The sequence below is a fragment of the Phascolarctos cinereus genome, unplaced genomic scaffold, assembly GCF_003287225.1.
Source record: "Phascolarctos cinereus isolate Bilbo 61053 unplaced genomic scaffold, phaCin_HiC Scaffold_4;HRSCAF=312, whole genome shotgun sequence".
In the NCBI taxonomy this organism is placed as follows: Eukaryota; Metazoa; Chordata; class Mammalia; order Diprotodontia; family Phascolarctidae; genus Phascolarctos; species Phascolarctos cinereus.
The window spans coordinates 161,759,287-161,781,747 of NW_027555847.1; the positions used below are offsets into that span (position 1 = coordinate 161,759,287).

The 22,461-nt window shown below is 38.8% G+C and overlaps 1 protein-coding gene across 1 annotated transcript; it reads left to right on the forward strand.

Moving 5' to 3' along the window:
* Positions 1 to 1,077: 1,077 nt before the first annotated feature.
* Positions 1,078 to 11,502, forward strand: LOC110203193 (UPF0764 protein C16orf89 homolog). The gene is given in 10 exon segments (XM_078151922.1): positions 1,078 to 1,270; positions 2,335 to 2,346; positions 2,349 to 2,414; positions 2,417 to 2,482; positions 3,985 to 4,135; positions 4,363 to 4,480; positions 5,269 to 5,404; positions 5,945 to 6,049; positions 7,590 to 7,634; positions 11,145 to 11,502. Coding segments are annotated over 10 exon segments (993 nt in total). The 3' UTR covers positions 11,246 to 11,502.
* The last annotated feature ends 10,959 nt before the right edge of the window (positions 11,503 to 22,461 follow it).

The window sequence follows — 22,461 nt, forward strand, 5'->3', positions numbered from 1 at the left end:
GACTTCTTTTTTAGAGATTCTATCTGTGCCACAGGGCTTGCTCCCTCACTTACCATGTATGGGCCTAGCAATTGCCTGCTGCACATGGTCAGACTGGTACCACAGAAAAATTATTTTGACAGATGTATAGAGAATGGGATGGGGGAAGGGGAGGTTGGGAGGTTGGGAAGAGAAAACTCAATTAAAAGGCTCAGTATTAAAGAGAAGTGAGAAGTGATGAGAGCCTGAACTAGGGTGGCTGGTGGCCATATGAACTGAGAGTATGGATGTGATTTGAAATAGAATAGACAAAGCTTGATCGAAAATAGCTGGTAAAGGACAAGAAAGAGTCAAGGATAACTCCAAAGTTATAAACCTATATTACTAGAGAATGATTGTTACCTTGAAAAAAATAGGGAAACTTGTAGGAGAAGTAACTCTAGGTGAGGAAGATGAATATCGTTTTGGACACATTGGGTTTGAAATGCCACTAGAGATGTCCAGTAGGCAGCTGGGAATGCAGGACTGGAGTTCAGGAGACAGAGCTGGATATACAGACTTGGGAGCCATCTGTATAAGATTGATAACTGAACCCAGGAAAGTCAAGGGCAGACCTGTTTGAGGCTTCAGGAGTGGAGTCCTAGGATATAGTTCTTAAAGGACCCTAGAAATCATCTAGTTAGAAAACTACAGAACATGAATGTTGGGAGAGAATAAGCCTTCTTTCCCCCACTCTTCCCTCATCAGGCTGTGCCTGAGGATTTCCAAATCCTATGACAGTATTCCTAAGCAGGGCTACTACTTAATCCAGTCACACTGACCCCCTCCCCGCCTCTCACTCTGAGGTCCTAACCTATAGGCAAAGTCATACTCAACATTCCTTTGACATAGCCCTTCACTCACTACTTAAGACCAGTTCCAAACCAGCTGCCCTAGAGTGCAGAGTTGGCATTCATCAGCTTGTCTAGGGTAGTAGAAATCTTTGCTCCTCCTTTTGACCAGTGAGAAGTGAGAGAGGGCAGCAAGGGAGGGTAGTGTGTGAGACATCCAGCACAGGAATTGCTGCAAACCACTTGGCTGAGTGGAAGGGATTGAAGCATGTACTTACTGGGGCTGCTGCTGGTAATGCTGCAGTTACCACCTCTGTCTATCCAAAATTCAAACCCCTCAGAGACCAATGTTGCCATGGGGAAAGTGATCCTTTCTGCCCTGGAGAAAGCCACCTCCTATTTGGAGAAGAGATACAGGGAATTTAATCTGGATTCATTGGTGGGATTTTTGATGCTAAAAGGTAGGGTGATTTTTTCTTTTACACAGGTTGTCTAGCAACTGAAATTGTTTTCACACCTTTCTATTAATAGTAAACCTTGAGGACAGAAGATGATCTGGAATTGGAATGTTTAAATTTTGGAACTTAGGAAGGGGACATGACTTTTGATCATTTGGTGACCTTGGCCTTGCTTCTTTTGGCTTTTCAAAAATACAAGGAATTTTCAGAAATAACAAAGAAATAAAAATTGAAATTTTTAGAGAATACTGCAGTCCAACTGAGCAGAGAGGGGTAAGAGGTCTCTGTGGCTCATTTTCTTTCAGAATTGTATCAACAGGCCTAACAAGATGGGATTAAAAAAAACTATTCATATGGAGAACCCAGAATAGGGGCTCCAAGAGGAAAGGGAAAGTTCTCTCAGCAGACTCTGCAGGCTACTTGGTTGGTCAAGGTCTTTAAGGTGGGAACATGGTAGGAGTTTCTTGGCCATATTCAATAACTTTTTCTGTGGGGAATGAAGAACACCAGCAACCTTGGAAACTATCTAATTCGATTTTCTTTGATCATCTGCAGATACATAGCAATGATTTTTTTTGGCAGCCTCTGGGGGAAAAAATGGAGTTGAGCCCTCCTATTATGGTCATTTCATCCTTCAGCTGTCTAGAGATCCTATTCCTCAGATTTACAAAATCAGTCATAAGCTTCCCATATATGACTTCATTCATTTTTCTAGTAGTGTTCTGAGGAAATAAGAGCACTTATCTTTCTGAAAATTTTTGGAATGGAGAAAGGAACTTGCGATAGGTCATAGAAGAGAAAATTAAGGGCTGAGCATCCCTTGCTTCCAGCCCCCTTGTCCCTCTTGCCTTCTGACCAATCAGGGGGCTGAACTGTCAAGTGGAGTGGGGATTGGTACCTTCTGCCTGGTGGAGAGGACTAGAATAATAACGGTGAATTTTAGGGAAAGCAACTTTTGACGAATAATAAGTAGGAATGAGATTCAGAGACATTTCTCTGGATAGGGAGAACCAAAGCAAACCCATGGAGCAAGATTTGATTCACAGGCCTCCTCTGTTTCTTCACAGAACAGCTAACTGGAGTCTGGAAAAATGGGCCCATGACTCTGCCCTGAAACCCTTGACCTTGAGTGTTGAGGAAATACTAAAAAGTTGTCACTAATCATCCCCAGAGCCAAAGTTTTCCTCAAAATTGTTGACTTCAAATACTTAAAAGGTAAGATGGGTGAAGGCAGAATTTCTTCAGTAACATAGGATTTGAAAATATTTTATCATTCTAGAGGTTATTTCCTAGACAAACTGGTCTAGCCTCCATGCTTAAATGATCATGACAAACCTATGGAATTGAGTGGACAAATAGCCATGCAGCCTCTTGACACATTACCAGGAGCATAATACTTGCCCGAGAGGCAGTAGTAGAAATATTCTCCCATCACAATTGCTTCAGATACTAAAATATCCCTCTGGCAGCTCCAGGTCTCTATCTGTATAAATGGGCTCATGTTGGAAGCCAAGCATTGAATATCATCATACTTAATGTCATCCTGAGTAGACATTATAACTGCGACTAATGTAAGGAACCTGCACTTTCTAACTGAACCAGGAGTGCCTGCTTTGTGGTTTTTTTTTTTATTAAACATCCCTCAGTAATGATATTCTCTGGGACTTAATGTGCCCATTAAGAACCTCTTCCTATTGATGAGAATTACATTTCCTGATTGATTTCAGCCCCATATTTTGAAGGGCTAGTGTTGTCCATAAGTCTCAAGCTATTTGCCTTCAGTGTAATACATGATGGTGCCATGGAAAAAGCATGGGCTCTGGGGGTAGAGGCCTTAAGTTTAAATCCTGACTGTAACACTTACTGCTTGTGTGATCTAGGAGAAGTCAGTTAATCTCCCTAGGCCTCAGTTTCCACATCTGTAAAATTGTGGAGGTTGGACTAGCTATTCTCTGAGGTCACTGATAGTTCCAGAGTTATGATCTTTGGTCCTTGTAGCATCTACGATCTTACAAGAAGCCTGGGTACAGGACAGGTATGTCTAGAACATCAGTGGGCCAATTCCCACACCAATAGGTGTTGGACTGTGTGGTTACTGAAGTCCCTTCTGACTCTCAAATTCTATGATTCTGTGAGAAGCCATTGTCAGTCAGGCAAGAAGCATTTATTAAGTGCTTACTGTGGGCTGGTCACTGGGCACAGGGCCTTTGTATTGGGGATACAAAAAAAGACAAAATATGTGGTTTCATAATTCAAGGAGCTAACTTTCTAATGGAGGAGGCAATGTACAAAAATAACAATAATTATATAAGCTAACATTTATGTAGCACCTACTGTATGCCATGTACTGTGCTAAGCACTTTAAAATATTATTTCATTTGATCCACACACCATCCTTGGCAGGGAAGTGCTATTACTATCCCCATTTACAGAGGAGAAAATTGAGGCAAACCAAGAGGTTAAGTGGCTTGCCCAGGAGGGATTTGGACTTAAGTCTTCTAGACTCCATGTCCAACACTCAATCCACTGTTTCACCTAGCTGCCCCAAATAATTATGTACATACAAGATGTATAAATGGAAGGTAATCTTAGAGGGAAAGGAATGAGGGAAAGGCAGGAAAAGGGAGGAGACAGACCGGGAAAGGTTTGTCAAAGGTTATACAAAACTACCTCCTCTTACTGTCACTGATCAAATCTTGCTCTTTCAACTCTGACAGAATTCCAAGAGACTCTACAGCCAGAGTTTTGGAAGCTTCCTCATTCATGGAGTCACACAAACTCCTCCATGATCTACTCTAAGTTTAACAACTCAAATCCTTTTCCAGCAAAATCAAGTGATTCGTGCATGACACTGTTACTAGGAACCATGTGAGTTTTGTTCTCCTTTCTTCCCTGGATAGAAAAATATTAATAGTCACCCTTTCCATACAAACTCTTCTCACAATACCTGCTTCCACTTCTATGTGCTATTCAAGCCTATGTCTAATTTCTATAATGGTAACAAAGGCTTGTGCCAGCATGGCTAGGCCTATAGCTCTCCTGAACTTCATTCATTGCTTTCCCCACATAACACCCTGGAACTGCTTGCTCCTCAGAGAGAAGAGTGGACAGACCTGCAGAGTCACTGACTACTGCGTGGAACTCGTGACTGCACCTGGCAGAAGTGGTGAAGAGCTGGTAAAACAACTCTCCTACTTCCTAATAGCCAAAATGGTAAGTTCCAGTAGGTCACTTCAGAGTACCAGAAAGCTGGCCAGCAGCACCACACACTGGACAAGTGTTTTAATGGGGATAAGAAAAACCCCAGAGAATGACAAATATAATTTTCCCTTTAGTATGTAATTCATTGTCTGTATTTTTTCCTAATCTATAAGGCATCTTCTCTTCCTAAGCACCAGCAGATTCCAGCTGAAAGCATTAACTTGTTTTTTTTTATTTTTTATTTATTTTATTTTTTATTTGTATCTTTCCAAGTGAGGAAAGATTTCCCTACTACTGTTTGGACTAGTGGTAAAAAAAAAACAAAACAAGTCTCCTTGCCCTCCTGTTCGTCTGAAGCTCTGTCAGACATTTTTGATCCAAAATTGGAGGTGGGGAGAGTTGTCAATACCTGAGAGCTCAGTGAAGTGCTTTAAAATACTTTTAAAAGTTCAAGCACTCCTTTGGCATAGGAAGAACTAGCTGTTTGCTTTGGATAAGAATGGAAATAAGTAGATGAGTGGATGGCATCTGCATTTTTGAACTAATGGTCTCTCAGACCCCGCTGTAACTGTTTTTCCAAAAGATTAAAAGAGTTATTTTTAGACAACACTACAGTTAGAGGGTCCCAATGAAACAACCGGGGAGACTTCTTGCAGAAGGAATCCAGACAATAGGTTTCACCTTAAATATACTGACAGTTTAAAAATCTATTTCAAAACTGTAACTTTTGCATATAAAAACTGCCACTCATTGCTACTAGCAATGCTCCTTTCATTGCTCTCTGGTTGTCTGTTCCCTAGAAAGAATGCTCAAGCGATCTGTTCCTCCAATCAAAATACTACATGGACATCTTTTGTGCTAACATGATGGAATGGAACTTGAAAATAGAAAAAAATGGATTCTCGTTCCAAAATAAAAATATCTTCATGACACATAGTATGAATTGCCTTCCATTCTACAGATAAGTGCAAATTATCTTCCTTGCCTTTAAAGAAAGACACACACACACACACACACACACACATATTTTGTCTTTGTCACAACCGTGCTCCCCTTAACTACTGAAAGAATGAGAGAAAATTTAACTGATAAGCATCAAAAGCCCTTGGTGTGAGGGATAAAGTAAACCCAAATGTCAGAGGTTCTTTAGCTTGGAATCCCAAATCCCATCAGGACTTTTCATCACACAAACAATCTATGACTTTCATCCAACATTGACTGAAAGCTCTTAATGGGGGAGGTGATGTTAAAATGAAAGTTGAACTAGGCTGTGCCTCTTGTTGCTATAGCAAAGATGTAGTCTTCCCTACCAGCCATGAGTTCCAGTGGCTCAATAGATTCAGTATTGCTCAGATTAGTACTGAGCCCTGAGACACAGAAGGCATGTAAATGGGAACAGAGACAGCTTTATGGGAAGGACTGTCAAAGGCACTCAGCCTGTTGGGAAGATGACTGATTCCATCTTCTTCTCCTCAGTCATGCTCTGTGGATTTTCTGGGTACTCAGATTTCTACAAGATCCCTTGGATTAAGACTATTCTCAAATGGCATAATTCTGAGGAAGGATGCTATTGGAAGATTTGTAAATAAAGTTGACTGCCTTGGTGGTAGGGAAGTTGAGGGGTTAGAGAAGATAAAATGCAATCTGTCATATTCCATCAGATAAGGTTGTAATATCGGGCTCTTGGACTCCTTAGTAATATCAAATGCCATTTCCTCAAACATTTGATGAGGTGAGATTAAGGATATATGTGAGTGTGTTGTGTTAGGGAGGTAGAGCTATTAAGAGTAAGGGAAGCTAGCTTGTGGTTTAGTAAGGGCTACAGGGATTTGCATTTAAACACACACAATAAACAGAAGGTCTGGAGATAAGGGCTAAGCTCACAGAATGGGATGTGGCAACCTCAAGGTCCAATATATAGAGAATACACAATGACTTTTTTGGAAGTCAGATATACGAATTATCTACTATGGCCTCAAGATATAAATTAGACAGTTTGTAGGACCTAGTGTTAGTTATACTTCCTTCTACCAGACTGGTCTCCTCTTTGATTGTTTTGTTTTTGAAAACCAAGCAGAGTAAATGGCTTCCGGTAAATCCAATAAATGACAGTGAAGAAGGAGTCAGGCACTCTGAATTTCAAAGGAAAATAGTAAAGTTGTTTCTGTCACACTCACATCTTGACATCAGAGGTAGTCTTAGTGGAAAGTGAAATACACAGCTCCTTGGACACACAGAGAAGAGGCCTGAGAGGCAGCACAGATAGCTATTACACCCTATATAAGGCAGTCCCAGCTAATTTTTCATAGTAACATCAATGACAAATTATAACCAAAACCCACTGATAAGTCACAAACCCCTGCTCAAATAGTGCTGAGAAAATCACCCATTTATAACATGGTTCCTATGGAACACTCCTCTTTAATGCCATTTCTTTTAGTGCCATCTTTATGGAGAATGAATTAAAGGTATTAGGTGGATGTTGTACTATACTCACTACTGAAAGCAAGAAGTAGGAGGTTCAGCATTAAATTCTAGTCTCTAGAACTCTTGGGACAAAAGAGCAATGAATTTAAGAAGAACAAGTGATCACTGTGGGTGAGCAACTTTGAGACAAAGATTTATCTGGAGAATTATGATGATGATTACTCATTAAAAACTCTTACTGACTGCCAGTAATACTATAAGGCTTTCACAAACATTAAATCAGACACCTGCCTCTATGCTTCATAGAGGTGTTCATAATCTCTATCCAAGGGACAGATAAGACAAGACATTATGACAAGACAAGTACTTTCAGGGAAGCAAGGAACTGAGCTCAAGGCTTTGCAATGGAGTTTCTAAGTTGAAATCATTCAAATAGAAGTTGTGAAAGGAGTTGACAATATGGAAGAATTTTAAGGAAGAGGGAAAACTGTGGGAGAAGCAAAATAATTCTAGAACACAAGGAAGAAGACATCCCTCACATTTATATAGCACTATAAGGTTGTAGGCAGAAAAGGAAGCACATTTTAGAAGTGGAAAAATATAAGAAGTTTCCCACAATGGGAAACGACAATAGATGATGAGAAAAGAATTTGTACACATTCATGATATTCCCTTCTATTTCTTCTCTCCCTAGTTGTCATTGGAAACCGGCCATTAATGAGAGGCAATCACCTTGAAGGTAAAATTCTTGAAAACAAGTAATATATATTTCAAGTGCATGAAGGAAGACACCTAATTAAATTCTGTATATATCCTCTCCTCATACACATATACATCACATTTCACTATGAAAAAGACAGTATACCTTCTCAGACATATATGTATATGTATACATATATATGTATATATATTACATTTCTCTTCTGGAAATGTGCATTTAGACCACATTCTTTAGGAAAAAAGTAGAGGGGAAACCATTTTCATTAGTGGTAGGCAATTCAGAAGACTAAAGGATGAAAGACTTGGAATGAAAGAGTGGCAAAGATAAGAACAATTGTGATATCATAGGCCTAAACTAAATACTTGCTGCAATTTCCTATTTCTCTAACAATTTGATGTAGTGTTTTTTTTTCTTTTCTTAGCCATTCATTTTCAGGTTTTAGCTTCAAGCAGAGGGCAAGGTAGAGCCCTGTTTGGTTGTCTTACCCAGCATTTCTCTAAGAAAGATTCTTGCTTTTGGTGGTCACAGCAGCTAAAAAAAAGTGAACCAAATCTAGACCTTTTCAAGACCTTAGTGCTTATTGGCCATCTAGCCCATCCCTATATCAAAAAATCCCTGCTTTAACATACCTGACAAGTGGGCATCTAGCCTGTGCTTAAAGACTTCCAAGGAGGGGTGATCCACCAGCTTGTGAGGAAACCCTTTCTACTCTTCAGATTGTGAGGAAGTTTTTCTTTATGTCAAGCCTATTTAAAATTTAAAATTTTCTTCTTTGGAACTTCCATCCACTGCTCCTGGTTCTGCCCTCTGGGGCCAAGTAGAACTAATCTTTTCCCTCCTGCACGTCACAGTCCTTCAAACAGATATGACAGATATCACATCCTCCATCCCAATTCTTTTCTCCAGACTAGGCATGCTCAGTTCTTTAGGCCTATCCTCATGTGTCATGGAGTTAGACCCTTCACCATCCTGGCTGGGCTTCTCTGGATACTCTTCAGCTAATCAATGTCAGCTAATCAATGTCCTTTTTAAACTCTGTTGCCCAGAGCTGAATACATTACTCTAAATGAGATCTGTAAAGGGCAGATTCCAGTGGGATTCTCTGCTCCATATTCCAGAAGCTCTACCCCTCCTAATGCTGCCCAAGATTGCATTAGCTTGGGACAGCTAGGTGGCCCAGTGGATAGAGCACAGGCCCTGGAGTCAGGAAGACCTGAGTTTAAATGTGACCTTAGGCACATAACACTCACCAGCTGTGTGACTCTGGGCAAGTCCCTTAACCCTAATCACCTCACAAAGGATTGCCTTAGCTTTTTGGGCTGCCACATCTTGCTTCTGACTCATATTGAACTTGTGGTCCACTAAAACACCCAGATCTGTTATCTAACCATACTGTTCCCAAATTACATTTGTTGAGGTTGATTTTTTTTTGTACCCAAGTGTGACTTTAGGTTTATCCTTACTGAATTTTATCTTATTAGATTTAGCTCAATGCTCTAGCTTGTTAAGAACCTTTTGGATCCCAACTCTACCACCCATCTCACTTTGGTTTCATCTGTAAATATGATGAAACATAGTTTCTATTTCTTTATTGACATCATTAATAAAAACATTAAGCAGCATAGGCTTACAACCAAGTACTTCAGATCCCTGGAGTACAGCACTAGAAACCTTCTGCTATGGAGGCATTGAACCAAGGGTGTGCTGGTAAACGTATAATGATCAGGCTCTCCAGAAAAAAAAATGGATTCACATATTTTTAAGTTTAATCTGCATAATGAACACTTTCTTAAGTCTAGATGATCAACAAAACAATACATAAAGTCCTGACTTACACTGTTTACATATTTGTGAGTTGTAAATTCTCACAATGTAAATTTAAAAACCAGCACTTGCAAGCTGGATAGAACATATACAGTACACTCTTTCATGAAACTATTTGAAAATGCTCTTTGAGTCTGCCATCCAACAAGTTTTGAATCCATCTGATTATATTATTGTCTAATCCATATTACTCCATTCTCTATAAAAATAGTATGAAATATTTAATGAAGAACTTTGCTGAACTCCAGGTAAAATATGCCCTGAGCTACTAATTTAATAATCCTTTCAAAAAAGTAAATGAGGATAGTCTGGTGTCACTTGTGACTTGTTCTTGATGAAGATGAACTACTTTTTTTGTAATCACCTTTCTAGAGGTTTGCTAACCAACTCTTTAATGATCCATTCTAGACAATTCCCAGGAATCAAAGTCAAATTCAGTGGGTTAGAGTTTGTAAGTTCTATTTTTCCCTTTTTTTCAAATAGGGAAAATACTTGTTCTTTTTTCCAATTATGTGGTGTATCTCCCATTTTCCGTGATCTTTCAAATGTTTCTAACATGATGGTGTTCCTCTGTGATTTCAGAATTTTATTTTTTAGCATCTCTCATTTCTCCTGGGTTAACTTCTCCAGCAGTATTTTGCTTCATGGGACCCTACCTATCCTTTCTCTGAGCCCTTTGAAATCTGCTTTTCTAAAACCTAGAATGTCAGACTATACCTAGATTTCCTCTCCTCTATTAAAACTATAGGATAGAGTGGTGAATTTCCTCTAATATTCCCATTCTTTCCACCACAGCAACCACTCCTCTCCATTAGTGAAAATAAGATCCAGAATAGAATTTCTTCTTGTTGGCTTTTCTGTCTTTTGAAGGATGAAATGATCAATCAGGCAAGTTAAGAGGTTATTAGCTGGCCTTCTTTTCATAGCATGAGAGCTCCAGCATATGTCTGGATGGTTGAAGTCTCTCATCACTCTATTATAACTCTGTGCCAGGTTTGTGATCTATTCCCCAAACTCCTTACTCATTTCCTCTTTATGTCCAGATAGACCATAGTGTATTCAAATAATAAAAATTCCTTCTGTTTTTCCATTCTTGAGTTCCATCCAAATACTCTCTATCATACTTTCTCCCTCTGGGTCCTGAATTTCTTCACATGAATATATATCCTTAACATACAATACTCCTCCTCCTTTATTTCTGTTTCTTTTTAAAAAAGGGTGTACACATTCATAGCCATGGTCTTGTAAAAGATTTTATCCCACCAAGTCTCACGAATATCTATGGAGGTCACATTTACCCTCCTGCATTAGGACCTTAATTTCTTGTTTCTTTTAAATACATAAGTTCATTTAGTATTGTGGATACAGAAGAAAAGATGTAAGATTGGGATGGAGGAGTAAGGCAATCTTCATTCTGTCCATTTCTGCGTGAATCTGGACTCCCACTCCTTCTTGGTTTATGTAAAATGAGAGAATAGCCTTGGCTCCATCATATCCTAGGGAAAATGTTCAAATGAATAAAGACATGTGATACAGTGGAAGATAAAAAAAAACCTCTTCTAAATAAAATAAGGCACATGAGGTTAAATGTCCATACCTGAAGCTGAATAAATGAGTGATGACATCAATGTGTAACTATGATAACCCTCAGTAGCAATGGAAAGCATATGTGATGTGCTGCCTAACGAGGTTCTTTCTCCCCAGGTGGATGTTCTTCCCTGAACACAGCAGCAGCAGTTGCTTCCTTGGGTGGCTTTCTTTATTACTTTGCAGAAAATTCGCCAACCATCAATAAGTCCCATTAATGCCTTACAACAACCAACCAATGAGTAAAATGGATGACTCTGTACCTGACTTTTGTAATATGTTCCTTTGGGTCTTGAGTTTGCATATATTTCTAAAGAAAGAGATCAGCAAAGCACAGGTTAGATTAAGATTAGAAAAACCTTGTGTTATTCTAAATCAAGGCTAGTAAAGATAGAAGGAGCAGAGTAGCAATATTAATTGTATCCAGCAATATTATTCCATGAATGTTCCCCAGGAATAATCAAAATCAGTTGGATTCAACCAATATTAAGCACCTTTTATGTGCAGTGAACTGTGGTGGGTGCTAGGGGACATACAAGGATGAATAAGTATTGCTTTTCTCACAGAGCTTACACTAAAAGTATCCCTTCTTGTACCCCATGGAAAGGTAAATTCCATTTATTCAATGCCAGGAAATTCTGAGCCTAAGGATTCTTAGGCTTTATAAATCCCCACCTCTCACAGACTAGAATATATCACATATGGTATGATAAATGGGTAAATGTGGTAATACCATGAACAGGATACCACAATGATCATAGCTAAAAGTATTATACTTCATAGTACTTACTGAGGGAGCCCCCAAGAACATTTCCTTCTCACAGTCTTTTTGGTCTCATAATTAATGGCATCTGATTTTAAGTTATAAATGATTATTCACAATGCCCACAAATATGGACTCTTACCTCAATGGACTTACCAATCACGGACTATTAAAGACTTCTTCATACTCTGTTCTGCTGGTGATCCCTTTTGGGAAAGCCTAAGAATTATTTAATATTCTTCCACAGCTCAGATCCTCTGCTTCCACAATCTGTGTAGCTATGTTTAGGGATAATCAGTTTTATAGAGGCATGTGTCTAGACCAATAAATTAAATTTTCATTCAATTAATAGTATAAGTGTTTTTCCCCTATTGTTTAGGATGCAGGCAGAAATCTGGAAAAGGCCTGTGCTTTCAGAACTTACAAATACAAATTCTACAGTAATATGTGAAAGTATATCTAGATGTCAGTTCTGTTATTTCCAGTGTGGGAAATTTAAGCTTCTTTGATAATAATGGTCCAAAAATAGCACTTTTACTCAAAAATGTATCATCTAATACTAAATTCAAATCCATATATAATGAACGTACATCTGAATTCCTGTAGCTGAAGTCCTCAAACCTGTTATGTCTCCTATGGACCACGTAGGAGCCATAGGATGTGTCCATGTACTGTCCCTGGGACTGGTCATTCACAGCCAGTGGCTATCAGGTGTTTGAGAATCAAACTCTAGAATCCCAGGGCTAAAGAATACTTTTAAAGGCCATTTCATTTTCTTCCAAGATGGATCACACTTAAGCCATCACCAAATGATAAAAAGTTATTCTATAGTGAGTGGCCTCTTTAGGAGATTTCAACACCTTCCTTGGTTATTACTTATTTCTATTTTAAATCCTGCCACCCTCCAGACATACTGCAAGATGAAAAACAGCTGTTCACCATCTTCTGTAAATGAGAATCAGAACTAAAACATTACGCACTTCTTTTTAGGCTGAATAAATGCCAGGATTTTTTATCCTTATACTTAAGATGTTGTACTCTATCCTTTTAATCATCTTTATAGCTCTCTTAGACCCTTTTCATATCTGTCTTAAAGGTATGGAATCTAGAGAAATGTTCTTAACAATTTACCTGATTGACTCAACTGATTTTTTTATCTTATTGACTTTTGGGAAATGAGTGGGTCAGAATCTAATATACACATAGAATTGGAATATAATCTAAAGGTTTTTTTTTAAAAAAAGCATTATTCTATTTCTTTTATTATTATTTGGCTAGGCAATGGGGTTAAATGACTTGTCCAGGATCACACAGCAGTAAGTGTCATGTCTTTGTGGTCAGATTTGAACTCAGGTCCTTCTGAATCCAGGGCCAGTGCTCTATCCACTGTGCCACCTAGCTGCCCCTAAAGGTGTTTTAATGTTTACAGTGAAAACTAAAATTTCACTTGATAGACAATTAAGTTTGGATAGAATTAGGCTGAACCCCAAGCAATTAATGTAGAATTTTGATACTACCTTCAAGCCAGTCATAGATCAGGTTTTCACCACTGGCTAAAAGTAATGAATGATGGAAGCTTAAGTTATTTCAGCAGAAAAAAAAATGTCCTCTAAAAGAAGAAACCCATTAGGCTCACAAGTTGTTCTAAACAAAGTTGAATCATAACTAAATCTGTGGTTTGGAAACTATAACTATGTCAGAAGAACTTCAATCCTAACATGAAAGTGAATTAAAAGGAAATGTAATAATATAAATATGGATTGTCACCAGTGTTTTGATTTATAACGTTCTAGAATAAAAAGTAATCTAAAATTGCATTTTCTCTCCACTGTCCTGCAATTTGATACTCAGATGAGATAGTAAGTTCCTTACCTTTGAAATCTAGAAATACAATTACTTAACAAGCACTTCCTATCTTTGTGATATTAGGCTTCATTCAGTAAGAAAGTAACAAACAAAACAGGCAGTTTTCTTTAGTAGAAAGGATGCTGACTCTGGGGTTAGAAGGCTTGGGTTCAAATCTCACCTCTGATGCTTCCTATTTACCATGACCTGTAGTATGACCCCCTAGTTTCTTCATCTTAAAATGAAGGGGTTGGACTAACTGACTTCCAATATCCCTTCTAGTTCAAGAGCTATGATCCTATGACATAAGTTTGAGGGATAGCAAGTGGTAGTGGTACTAAAAATGAGAGGTCTTTGTGATCTTTAATTCTAACATCAAAGTAAGTCTTCTTTCTCCAAATAAGTCACTTGTTTCCACCTTTGTCCAAAAGTCCCAGAACCCATGCCTAACCAAAACCATTGTCTACTATCTCTAAAAATCACACAATAAGACTATTACTGAATCAACAAACTAATAAAAAGTGGACAGTGAGTGGTTTCAGCAAAGCTCTAAGTACATATTACAGTTAAAAGATATGGCGAGTTTCCACTCATCAAACCTATATATACCTGGGAAAAAACTATAAGGTGCAAGATCTCTCTTCAGTAGAGCAGTGACAACTTTTTTTTTTCAATAAATGGCAACCATTAAACTACATGCCAGCCTCCAAAATTCTTATCCTAAATTGACTTTTAGGAGAATTAAAATACCTATTCTGCTATTTCACAGAATAGGAAAAACAAACAAAACGATGTGTGTGTTGCCCCTTTGGAGCATGCAGTAATCCTTATTCACCAGTGTGTCCCAGAGACAATTTGAAGGGGGAGTTAACACTTCAACTTGGGGGCAGTGGGAATAAAATTGCGAGGCTTGCTGGCTCCTCTTTGAACAGCTTAGTTTACTGGAATGTAGGGGGTGGGAAGTGATGAGGCCGGAAAGACAGGTGGGAGGGGGGCGTGTGTGGCTGCACATTTGGAACTGCAATCTCGTGGCTGCTGTGCTTTCCTCTGAGATGACGTTGCGAACACCGCCTGTCCTTTGCGCGGCGCAGACATTTACGTGGTGTTTCCCTCCTTAGACTGACTTTCATCTACTCTGCATGCGCTGGTTTATGTGTCTCTTGTCTCCTCCGTTACAATGTGAGCTCCTAGAGGGCAGGGACTGTTTATGTCTTTTTTTTTCTCCCCAGTGTTTATCACCGTGTAAAAACACTTGTTGACTGAGGTACTAAAGGACTGAGGGACTGACTGACTGAAGACAAAAATCACCCGCTCGCAAACTTCCTAAATCACATCTACTGACACCTCGGGAGATCTTCGAGGAGAAGGCGGGGCCCACCCGATGCCCGGCCCCACCCTTCCACGCCTGTAGTTGGCTACCAGAGGGCTGGGGAGGTGATGTCACGTGGATGCTTCTCACGTGACTGATGGTTAGAGTCCAGCATGGCGGCCTCCGAAGGTCTTTGGCTCCACAATTTCCTGGTGCTGTTGGGCTAGCTCCTGGCAGAGCCCCAGTGTCTTGGGCTGCCGTTACCCCGGGGGGAAGGGCGGGATAGGGGTCTTGAATTTACTCTTTGGAGACAAATGAACCTGTGGGCCTTGGCCCCGCTTCAGCGCCTGCCGGCTTCTCTTGAGCTAGGTCACCTCCTACCCCTGCCTCTCGCTCGCAGCTTCTCTTCTCGTCTCCTACGAGGCTTTGTCTGCTGGATTCCTGTCTTCTCTAGGTATGCCCAGTCTGCCTCAGGCTCTTCTTGTGACCACGCCCTGGCCCTGGATGATGACCTGCTCTTTTTCTACTCCGGGATTCGGACGCACCTACCTTGGGACTGCCGACCAGTCCGAAACGGAACTCGTCTTCATGAGAGCTGGCCACCGCCTGCCACGATTCGCCCCAGTCCGGGAGCTTTAGGATAATACTAGCCTGTGCCCATAGTTGAACAAATGGCTGCTTTCCCGTGCAGGCTCATTTAACAAATTTGTGAATGTGATATCAGCTCAGACATTATGGGACATAAGAGACAGGATGGGCTGGTTCTGTTCCATGTGGATGGACAGACTCAGCAGCTGGGGGTAAGCAGGATTCTGGGAGTGGTGGGAGTCTGGTCACCTAGGAGTTTGGCTGGCCTTTCATCTCAGTAGGAGTGGGGTTGAGAGAGTAAAGACCACAGTACAGAGACCCACCTTTCTTCATATCAATATCCCAAGCTTATTAATTTCTGCAGTCTTATATATGGCCCTCTTATTTCCCTTACTCATAAACACAGGCGTGTATCTCTGATGTCACTGTAATAATAGCTGACATTTACATAGTGCTTTAAAGTTTATAAAGCTCATTACAAATACCTCACGTTAGCTTGGCAACAACCATAGGAAGCAGATGCTGTTATTATTATTATTATTCCATTTTACAGATGAGAATAATAAAGGCAGACAGTTTAAATGACTTGCATAGGGTCATACAACTAGTAAATTATGAATTTGAACTCTGGTCTTCATGACCCACTATACCTCCTAGCTGCCTTGATTGATAAGAGTTGAGATTTATGATTGTTCAGGGTATAGTAAACAAATCACCTTATCAGGCAAGCAGGCATATCAGCCTGTTGTGCTATGGGCCCCTTTAATGTCTCCACATCCATATCTAATCCTTCTCTTGGAACTGTGAAGCAACTTGAGATGAAGCCAGGTGAGAGAAAGAACATTAATGGCAAAAGATATTAGAGCTTTGCCTTTTAAATAACAGATTGGGCCAGCATACACCTGTTTGAACCAAGCCTTTCTGGCTGTTTGTCATTGGGAATGCATTGAGAGGCAGCAGGAGAGAGCTGCCTTTCTGTCAGGGGGAGAATAAGAATAGGAGCTGGACTTGTATTTCACTGCTACCGGGAGTTGTCTAACCAAACCTTCTCTGCAACTTGTCATCTTAGGGAATTGCCTGGAGCACTGGGAGGTTAATTTGCTTGCTCAGGATATGTCAAAAGTGAGATTTCCATCTAGCTATTCCCAGATTCCAGGCCAGCTGTCCACCCACATCAGTTTCAGCATCAGACACATGTTGGTTGTGCGACCCCTCCAAGTCATGTCAGCCCCTACTGCTGTCTGAGGTGGCTTATTGGCAGAGGAACTTTCCTCAGCTAGGGTTCCCTATACCAATGAACTCATGGGCCCAGCCAAAAGTAAAATAAATTTGTTAGGAAAAGGAGCCAGATCGGTGTTTAAAATTTTAATACTTATGAAAATATAAACATTCTTCATATCCATGTTGTCTCCCCAGGTACCAGGTACTGTATTCATAAAGTACATTTTTGTAGAATGCTTTGTCTTTTCTTTTAATTCATGCCCTTGTATCACATCAGCCAGTGCTTTTTGCTTACAAGTATTAGTGGGAAATGAGATTGGTTAGGCATGCAACAATGTCCCCAGTTCTTCATAATCTCAAAATATACTTTTATTCTCCAGATTTGGTGCTGTCATTTAGGATCTGTTATGAAGTCACCTGAATTCTCCCAAATTCCCCTCCAAACAACTTTAATACCTCAAATTGAATGCTGGAGTGGCAGAACCAACAAAAGGTTTGGGTGAAGCAATTTTCCTGTCCAAGACAACATAGAAGGCTGGCGGAAAAAGTCTGTAAAGCTGGGGTGGCAGGCCTAGAGCACAGCACATGCCACACCCCAGCAGTGTCAGCAATAGGCCTTGGAGGTGGCTGCATGAGAGGTAGCAGCAGCTTTGGAAGCTTTCAGTACACAGATGATAAATGGGTCAGACAACTGGTTAGAAAAAGCACCTTTACTGGTGCTGGGTTTAGGACCCTATTGCATTACCCATACACACTTCCAGGTTGTAGTCCCAGGGTGAGGAGGAGCACTAGCATTTACAGCTGGAGGAGAACAGGCGCCCTCATCACAGTTCCAGGGCAGAGAAGAGGGCTTGTATTTGCTCCCAAGAGAGTAGGAATCCCTGGCCTCAGTTCCAAGGCTGAAAGGAGCACTAGTACCTGTAGCTGCAGGAGAACAGGGGACCTGGTCACAGTTCCTAGGCCAACAGGAATGCCAGCAATTGTGGCTACGGGGGAACAAGGTCTCTTCATGGGCAAAGACCAGAACATAGGCCAGGAGAGTAGTGACCACATCTCTTCTTAGATCATACCCTTCTGGAAGCAATGAACACTTACAGACCCCACCCAGACTCAGCTCTGAAAACTGCAGCATGAAAAACCTGAACCTTGGAACAGTGCTTCCTCCACCCCAGGAGCAGAGGTCAACTTTAATGTAAAATTAAAAGCCTAGAAATAGGCTGGAAAAATGAGTAAACAACAACAACAAAGAACCTGATCATAACAAATTATTATGGTGACAGGGAAGATCAAGATACAAACTCAGAATAAGAAAACTGTCACAACTGCTTTAAGCAAAACCTCAAAGAAAAATGTGAAATGGACACAAACCCAATTCCTGGAAGAGCTCAAAAGAGGTTTTAAAAATCAAATAAAAGAGATAGAGCAAAAAATGGGAAAAGTAATGAGAGTGATGCAAGAAAATTATGAAAAGAGACTCAAAAGCTTGGTAAAAGAGGCACAAAAAATATACTGAAGATTAACAGCTTGAAATATAGAATTGGCCAAATGGTAAAAGAGGCATGAAAATTCACTGAAGAAAAGACTTCTTTAAAAATCAGAATTAGCCAAATAGAAAAAGAAGTATAAATATTCACTGAATAAAAGAAGTCTTCAAAAAGTAGATTTTGTCAAATGGAAAAAGAGGTACAAAAGCTCACTGAAGAAAATAATTCTTTAAAAATTAGAATTGAGCAAGAAGAAGCTAATGACTATGAGGTATCAAAAAACAATAAAACAAAGTCAGACAAATGAAAAAATGGAAGAAAATGTGAACTATGTCATTGGAAAAATTACTGACCTGGAAAATAGGTCAAGGAGAGACTTCCAAATTCTGTCCATCCCTCCAATCCTCCCTGAGACAGTAAGCAATCAGATACAGGTTATACATGTGCAACATTATGTAAAACATTTGCATATTAGTCATTTTGTGCAAGAAAACTAGAATGAAAGAAAGAAAATGAGAATAGCGTGCTTCAGTCTGTATTCAAACAATATCAGTTCTTTGAGGTGGATAGTATGCTTCATCATTAGTTCTTTGGGATTTGCTTGGATCATTGTATTGCTGTGAATAGCTAAGTCATTCACAGTTCTTCATCTAACAGTATTGCAGTTACTGTGTACAACATTCTCCTGGTTCTGTTCACTTCACTATGCTTCAGTTCATGTAAATTTTTCCAGGTTTTGCTGAAATCACCCTGCTTGTCATTTGTTATAGCACAATATTATTCCATTATAATTGTATGCAACAGCTCATTTAGCGATTCCACAATTGATGGGCATCCCTTTGATTTCCAATTCTTAGCCTTCACAAAATGCTGTTGTAAATATTTTTGTAAAAGTAGATCCTTTTCCCTTTGTTTGGATGTCTTTGGGATATAGACCTAGCAGGGGTATTGCTGGATCAAAGGGTAAGCATAGTTTTATAGCCCTTTAGGCATAGAAGGAGAGAAAATTTAAGAATTATTAGACCACCTGAAAGCCATGATAGAAAAAAGAGCCTGAAAGAGCTCTCCAAATGAAAACTCCCAGGAATATTATAGCTAAATTCCAGTGCTCCAGGTCAAAGAAAAAATACTTCAAGCAGCCAGAAGAAACCATTCAAATACTGTGGAGCCACAGTCAGGATCACATAAGCTTTAGCAGCTTCCATGCTAAAGGAATGGAGGGAATGGAATATGATATTCTGGAAGGCAAAGGAGCTAGAATTACAACCAAGAACAACCTCCTAAGTCTAATCTATCTTGGGGGAGGGGGTGGAAATGAATATTTAATGAAATAGAAGACTTCCAAGTATCCCTGATGGAAAGACCAGAGCTAAATAGCAAATTTGACTTTGAATTACAAGACTCAAGAAGCACAAAAAGGTAAACAAAAGAGAAATCATAAGGGATTCAGTAAGGTTAAACTGTTTATATTCTGTATGGGTAGAGGATGCTTGTAACTCATAAGCACTTTATTATTATTAGGGCATTTAGGAGTATATATAGACAGAGTATGGTAGCACGATTTGAAAAAAAATAAAGGGGGAAAATTTTAGATGGATGTATTGGGAGAAGGGAAGGAAGGATATAATGAGGGAAATTATTTCACTGAAAAGAGGCACTAAAAGAAGAGTTTTTATATTGGAGGGGAGGATGAGGGTGGTGGGCAATGCTTGGACACTATTCATTGGAATTGGCTCAAAGAGGGAATAACATACATTCAGTTGGGCATAGAAATCTATCTTACTGAACAGGGAAGTAGTAGGGGAAGGGGATATGAGAAGGAGGGTAGGGACTGACAAAAGGGAGGGTAGATTAAGGGAGGCAGTGGTCAGAAGCAAAAAAGACTTAAGGAGGGACAAGGTAAAAAGGGAGAGAAAAGGATAAACAGGAAAAAATAGGATGGATGGAAATATGCTGTTAATAATTATAGCTGAATGTGAATGGGATGAACTCACCCTTAAATTGGAAGTGGATAGCAGAATAGATTAAAAACAAGAATCCAGCAATATGTTGTTTACAAGAAATACACTTGAAACAGAGACACACAGTAAAAATAAGGGGCTGGAGCAAAATCTGTTATGCTTCAAGTGAGGTTAAAAAAAAAGTAGAGGTAGCAATAATGCTCTTAGATCAAATGCAAAAATAGTCCTAATTAAAAGGGATAAGCAAGGAAACTACATTTTGCTAAAAGGTACCTTAGACAATGAAGTAATATCAATACTAAACACATATGCACCAAAGTCTTAAAGGAAAAGTTAAATGAGTTACAGGGGGAAATAGTAAAGCTATACTTGTGAGGGACCTCAACTTTTCTCTTTCAGAACTATATAAATCTGATCATAAAATAAACAAGAAAGAAATTAAGGAGATGAATAGGATTGTAGAAAAGTTAGGTATGACAGATCCCTGGAGAAAGTTGAAAGGGAACGGAAAGGAATATACCCTTTTCTTATCTTTGTATGACATCTTTACAAAAATTGACCATGTATTAGTGCACGAAAACTTAACAACCAAATGCAGAAAAGCAGAAATATTAAATACATCCTTTTCCAACCATAATGCAATAAAGGTCATGATAACAGATTAAAAAGTATTTGGAAGCTAAATAATCCTAAAAAATGAATAACAGATCATAGAAACCATAATAATTTCATTAAAGAGAATGACAACAGTGAGACAACATACCAAAATTTATGGGATGCAGCCAAAGTAGTACTTAGGGGAAATTGTGTATCTCTAATTGCTTCCATCAGTAAAATGGAGAAAGATCAGATCAATGAAGTGGGCACACAACAATAAATGAATGAATGAATGAATGAACGAATGAATAATTTCCATCAAAGGAGAGATTAATGAAATTAAAAATAAGAAAACCGTTGAACTAATAAAACTTTTTGTGAAAAAACAAACAATAAAATATATAAACCATTGGTTAATTTGATTTAAAAGAAGAAAGGAGAAAGCCAAGTTACCAGAATCAAAAATGAAAAGTATGAATTCACCACCAATGAAGATGAAATGAAAGCAATTATTAGGAACTTTTGCCCAATTATATGCCAACCAATCTAAGTGAAATGGATGAATTTTTGCAAAAATATAAATTGCCCAAATTAACAGAACAGAGAATAGAATACATAAATAATCCTATCTTAGGAAAAGAAATCCAGCAAGCCATGAATGAACCAAGAAAAAATCCTCAGGACCAGATGGACTCATAAGTGAATTCTACCAAATATAAAAAAATTAATTCCAATACTATACAAACTATTTGGAAAAATAGATGAAGTTGCAAATATTGTACTAATGCCTAAATCAGGAAGAGCTAAAACAGAGAAAGAAAACAATATGCCAATTTCTCTAATGAATATTGATGCAAAAATTTTAAATGAAATACTGGCAGGGAGATTGCAGTGATATATCACAAAGATTGAATGCAGGCTGATTCAATTTTAGGAATACTATCAACATAAGTGAGCAGATCCGTAACAACAACAAAAATCATGTGATTGTCTTGATAGATGCAGAAAAAGCTTTTGACAAAATACAACATTCATTCTTATGAAAAAACTAGAAAGCAGAGGAATAAATGGAGCTTTCCTTAAAATGGTAAATAGTATTTATCTAAAATCATCAGCAAGCATTATCTGTAATGAGGATTAGCTAGAAGCCTTCCCAGTAAGATGAGGGGTGAAGCAAGGGTATCCATTATCACCACTATTATTCAATATTGTACTATAAATGCTAGCTATTAACAGTAAGAGAAGATAAAGAAATTAGAATATGCAAAGAGGAAACTATCACTATGCAGATGATATGATGATATACTTAAAGATGATATGATGGTATACTTACAGAATCAAATAAAAAAACTAGTTAAAATAATTAACAATTTGAGCAAAATTGCCAGATATAAAATAAATACACATAAATCATCAACATTTCTATGTGTTACCAACAAAGTACAGCAGGAATACATAGAAAGAGAAATTCATAACTACAGACAATATAAAATACTTGAAAGTCTACCTGCCAAGACAGACTTAGGAACTATATGAACACAATTTCAAAACACTTCATACAAATAAAGTCAGATCTAAGCAATTGGAGAAATATTAATTGTTCTTAGGTAGACTGATCCAAGCTAGTAATCATCAAAATAATCTGGTACTGGCTGAGAAATAGAAT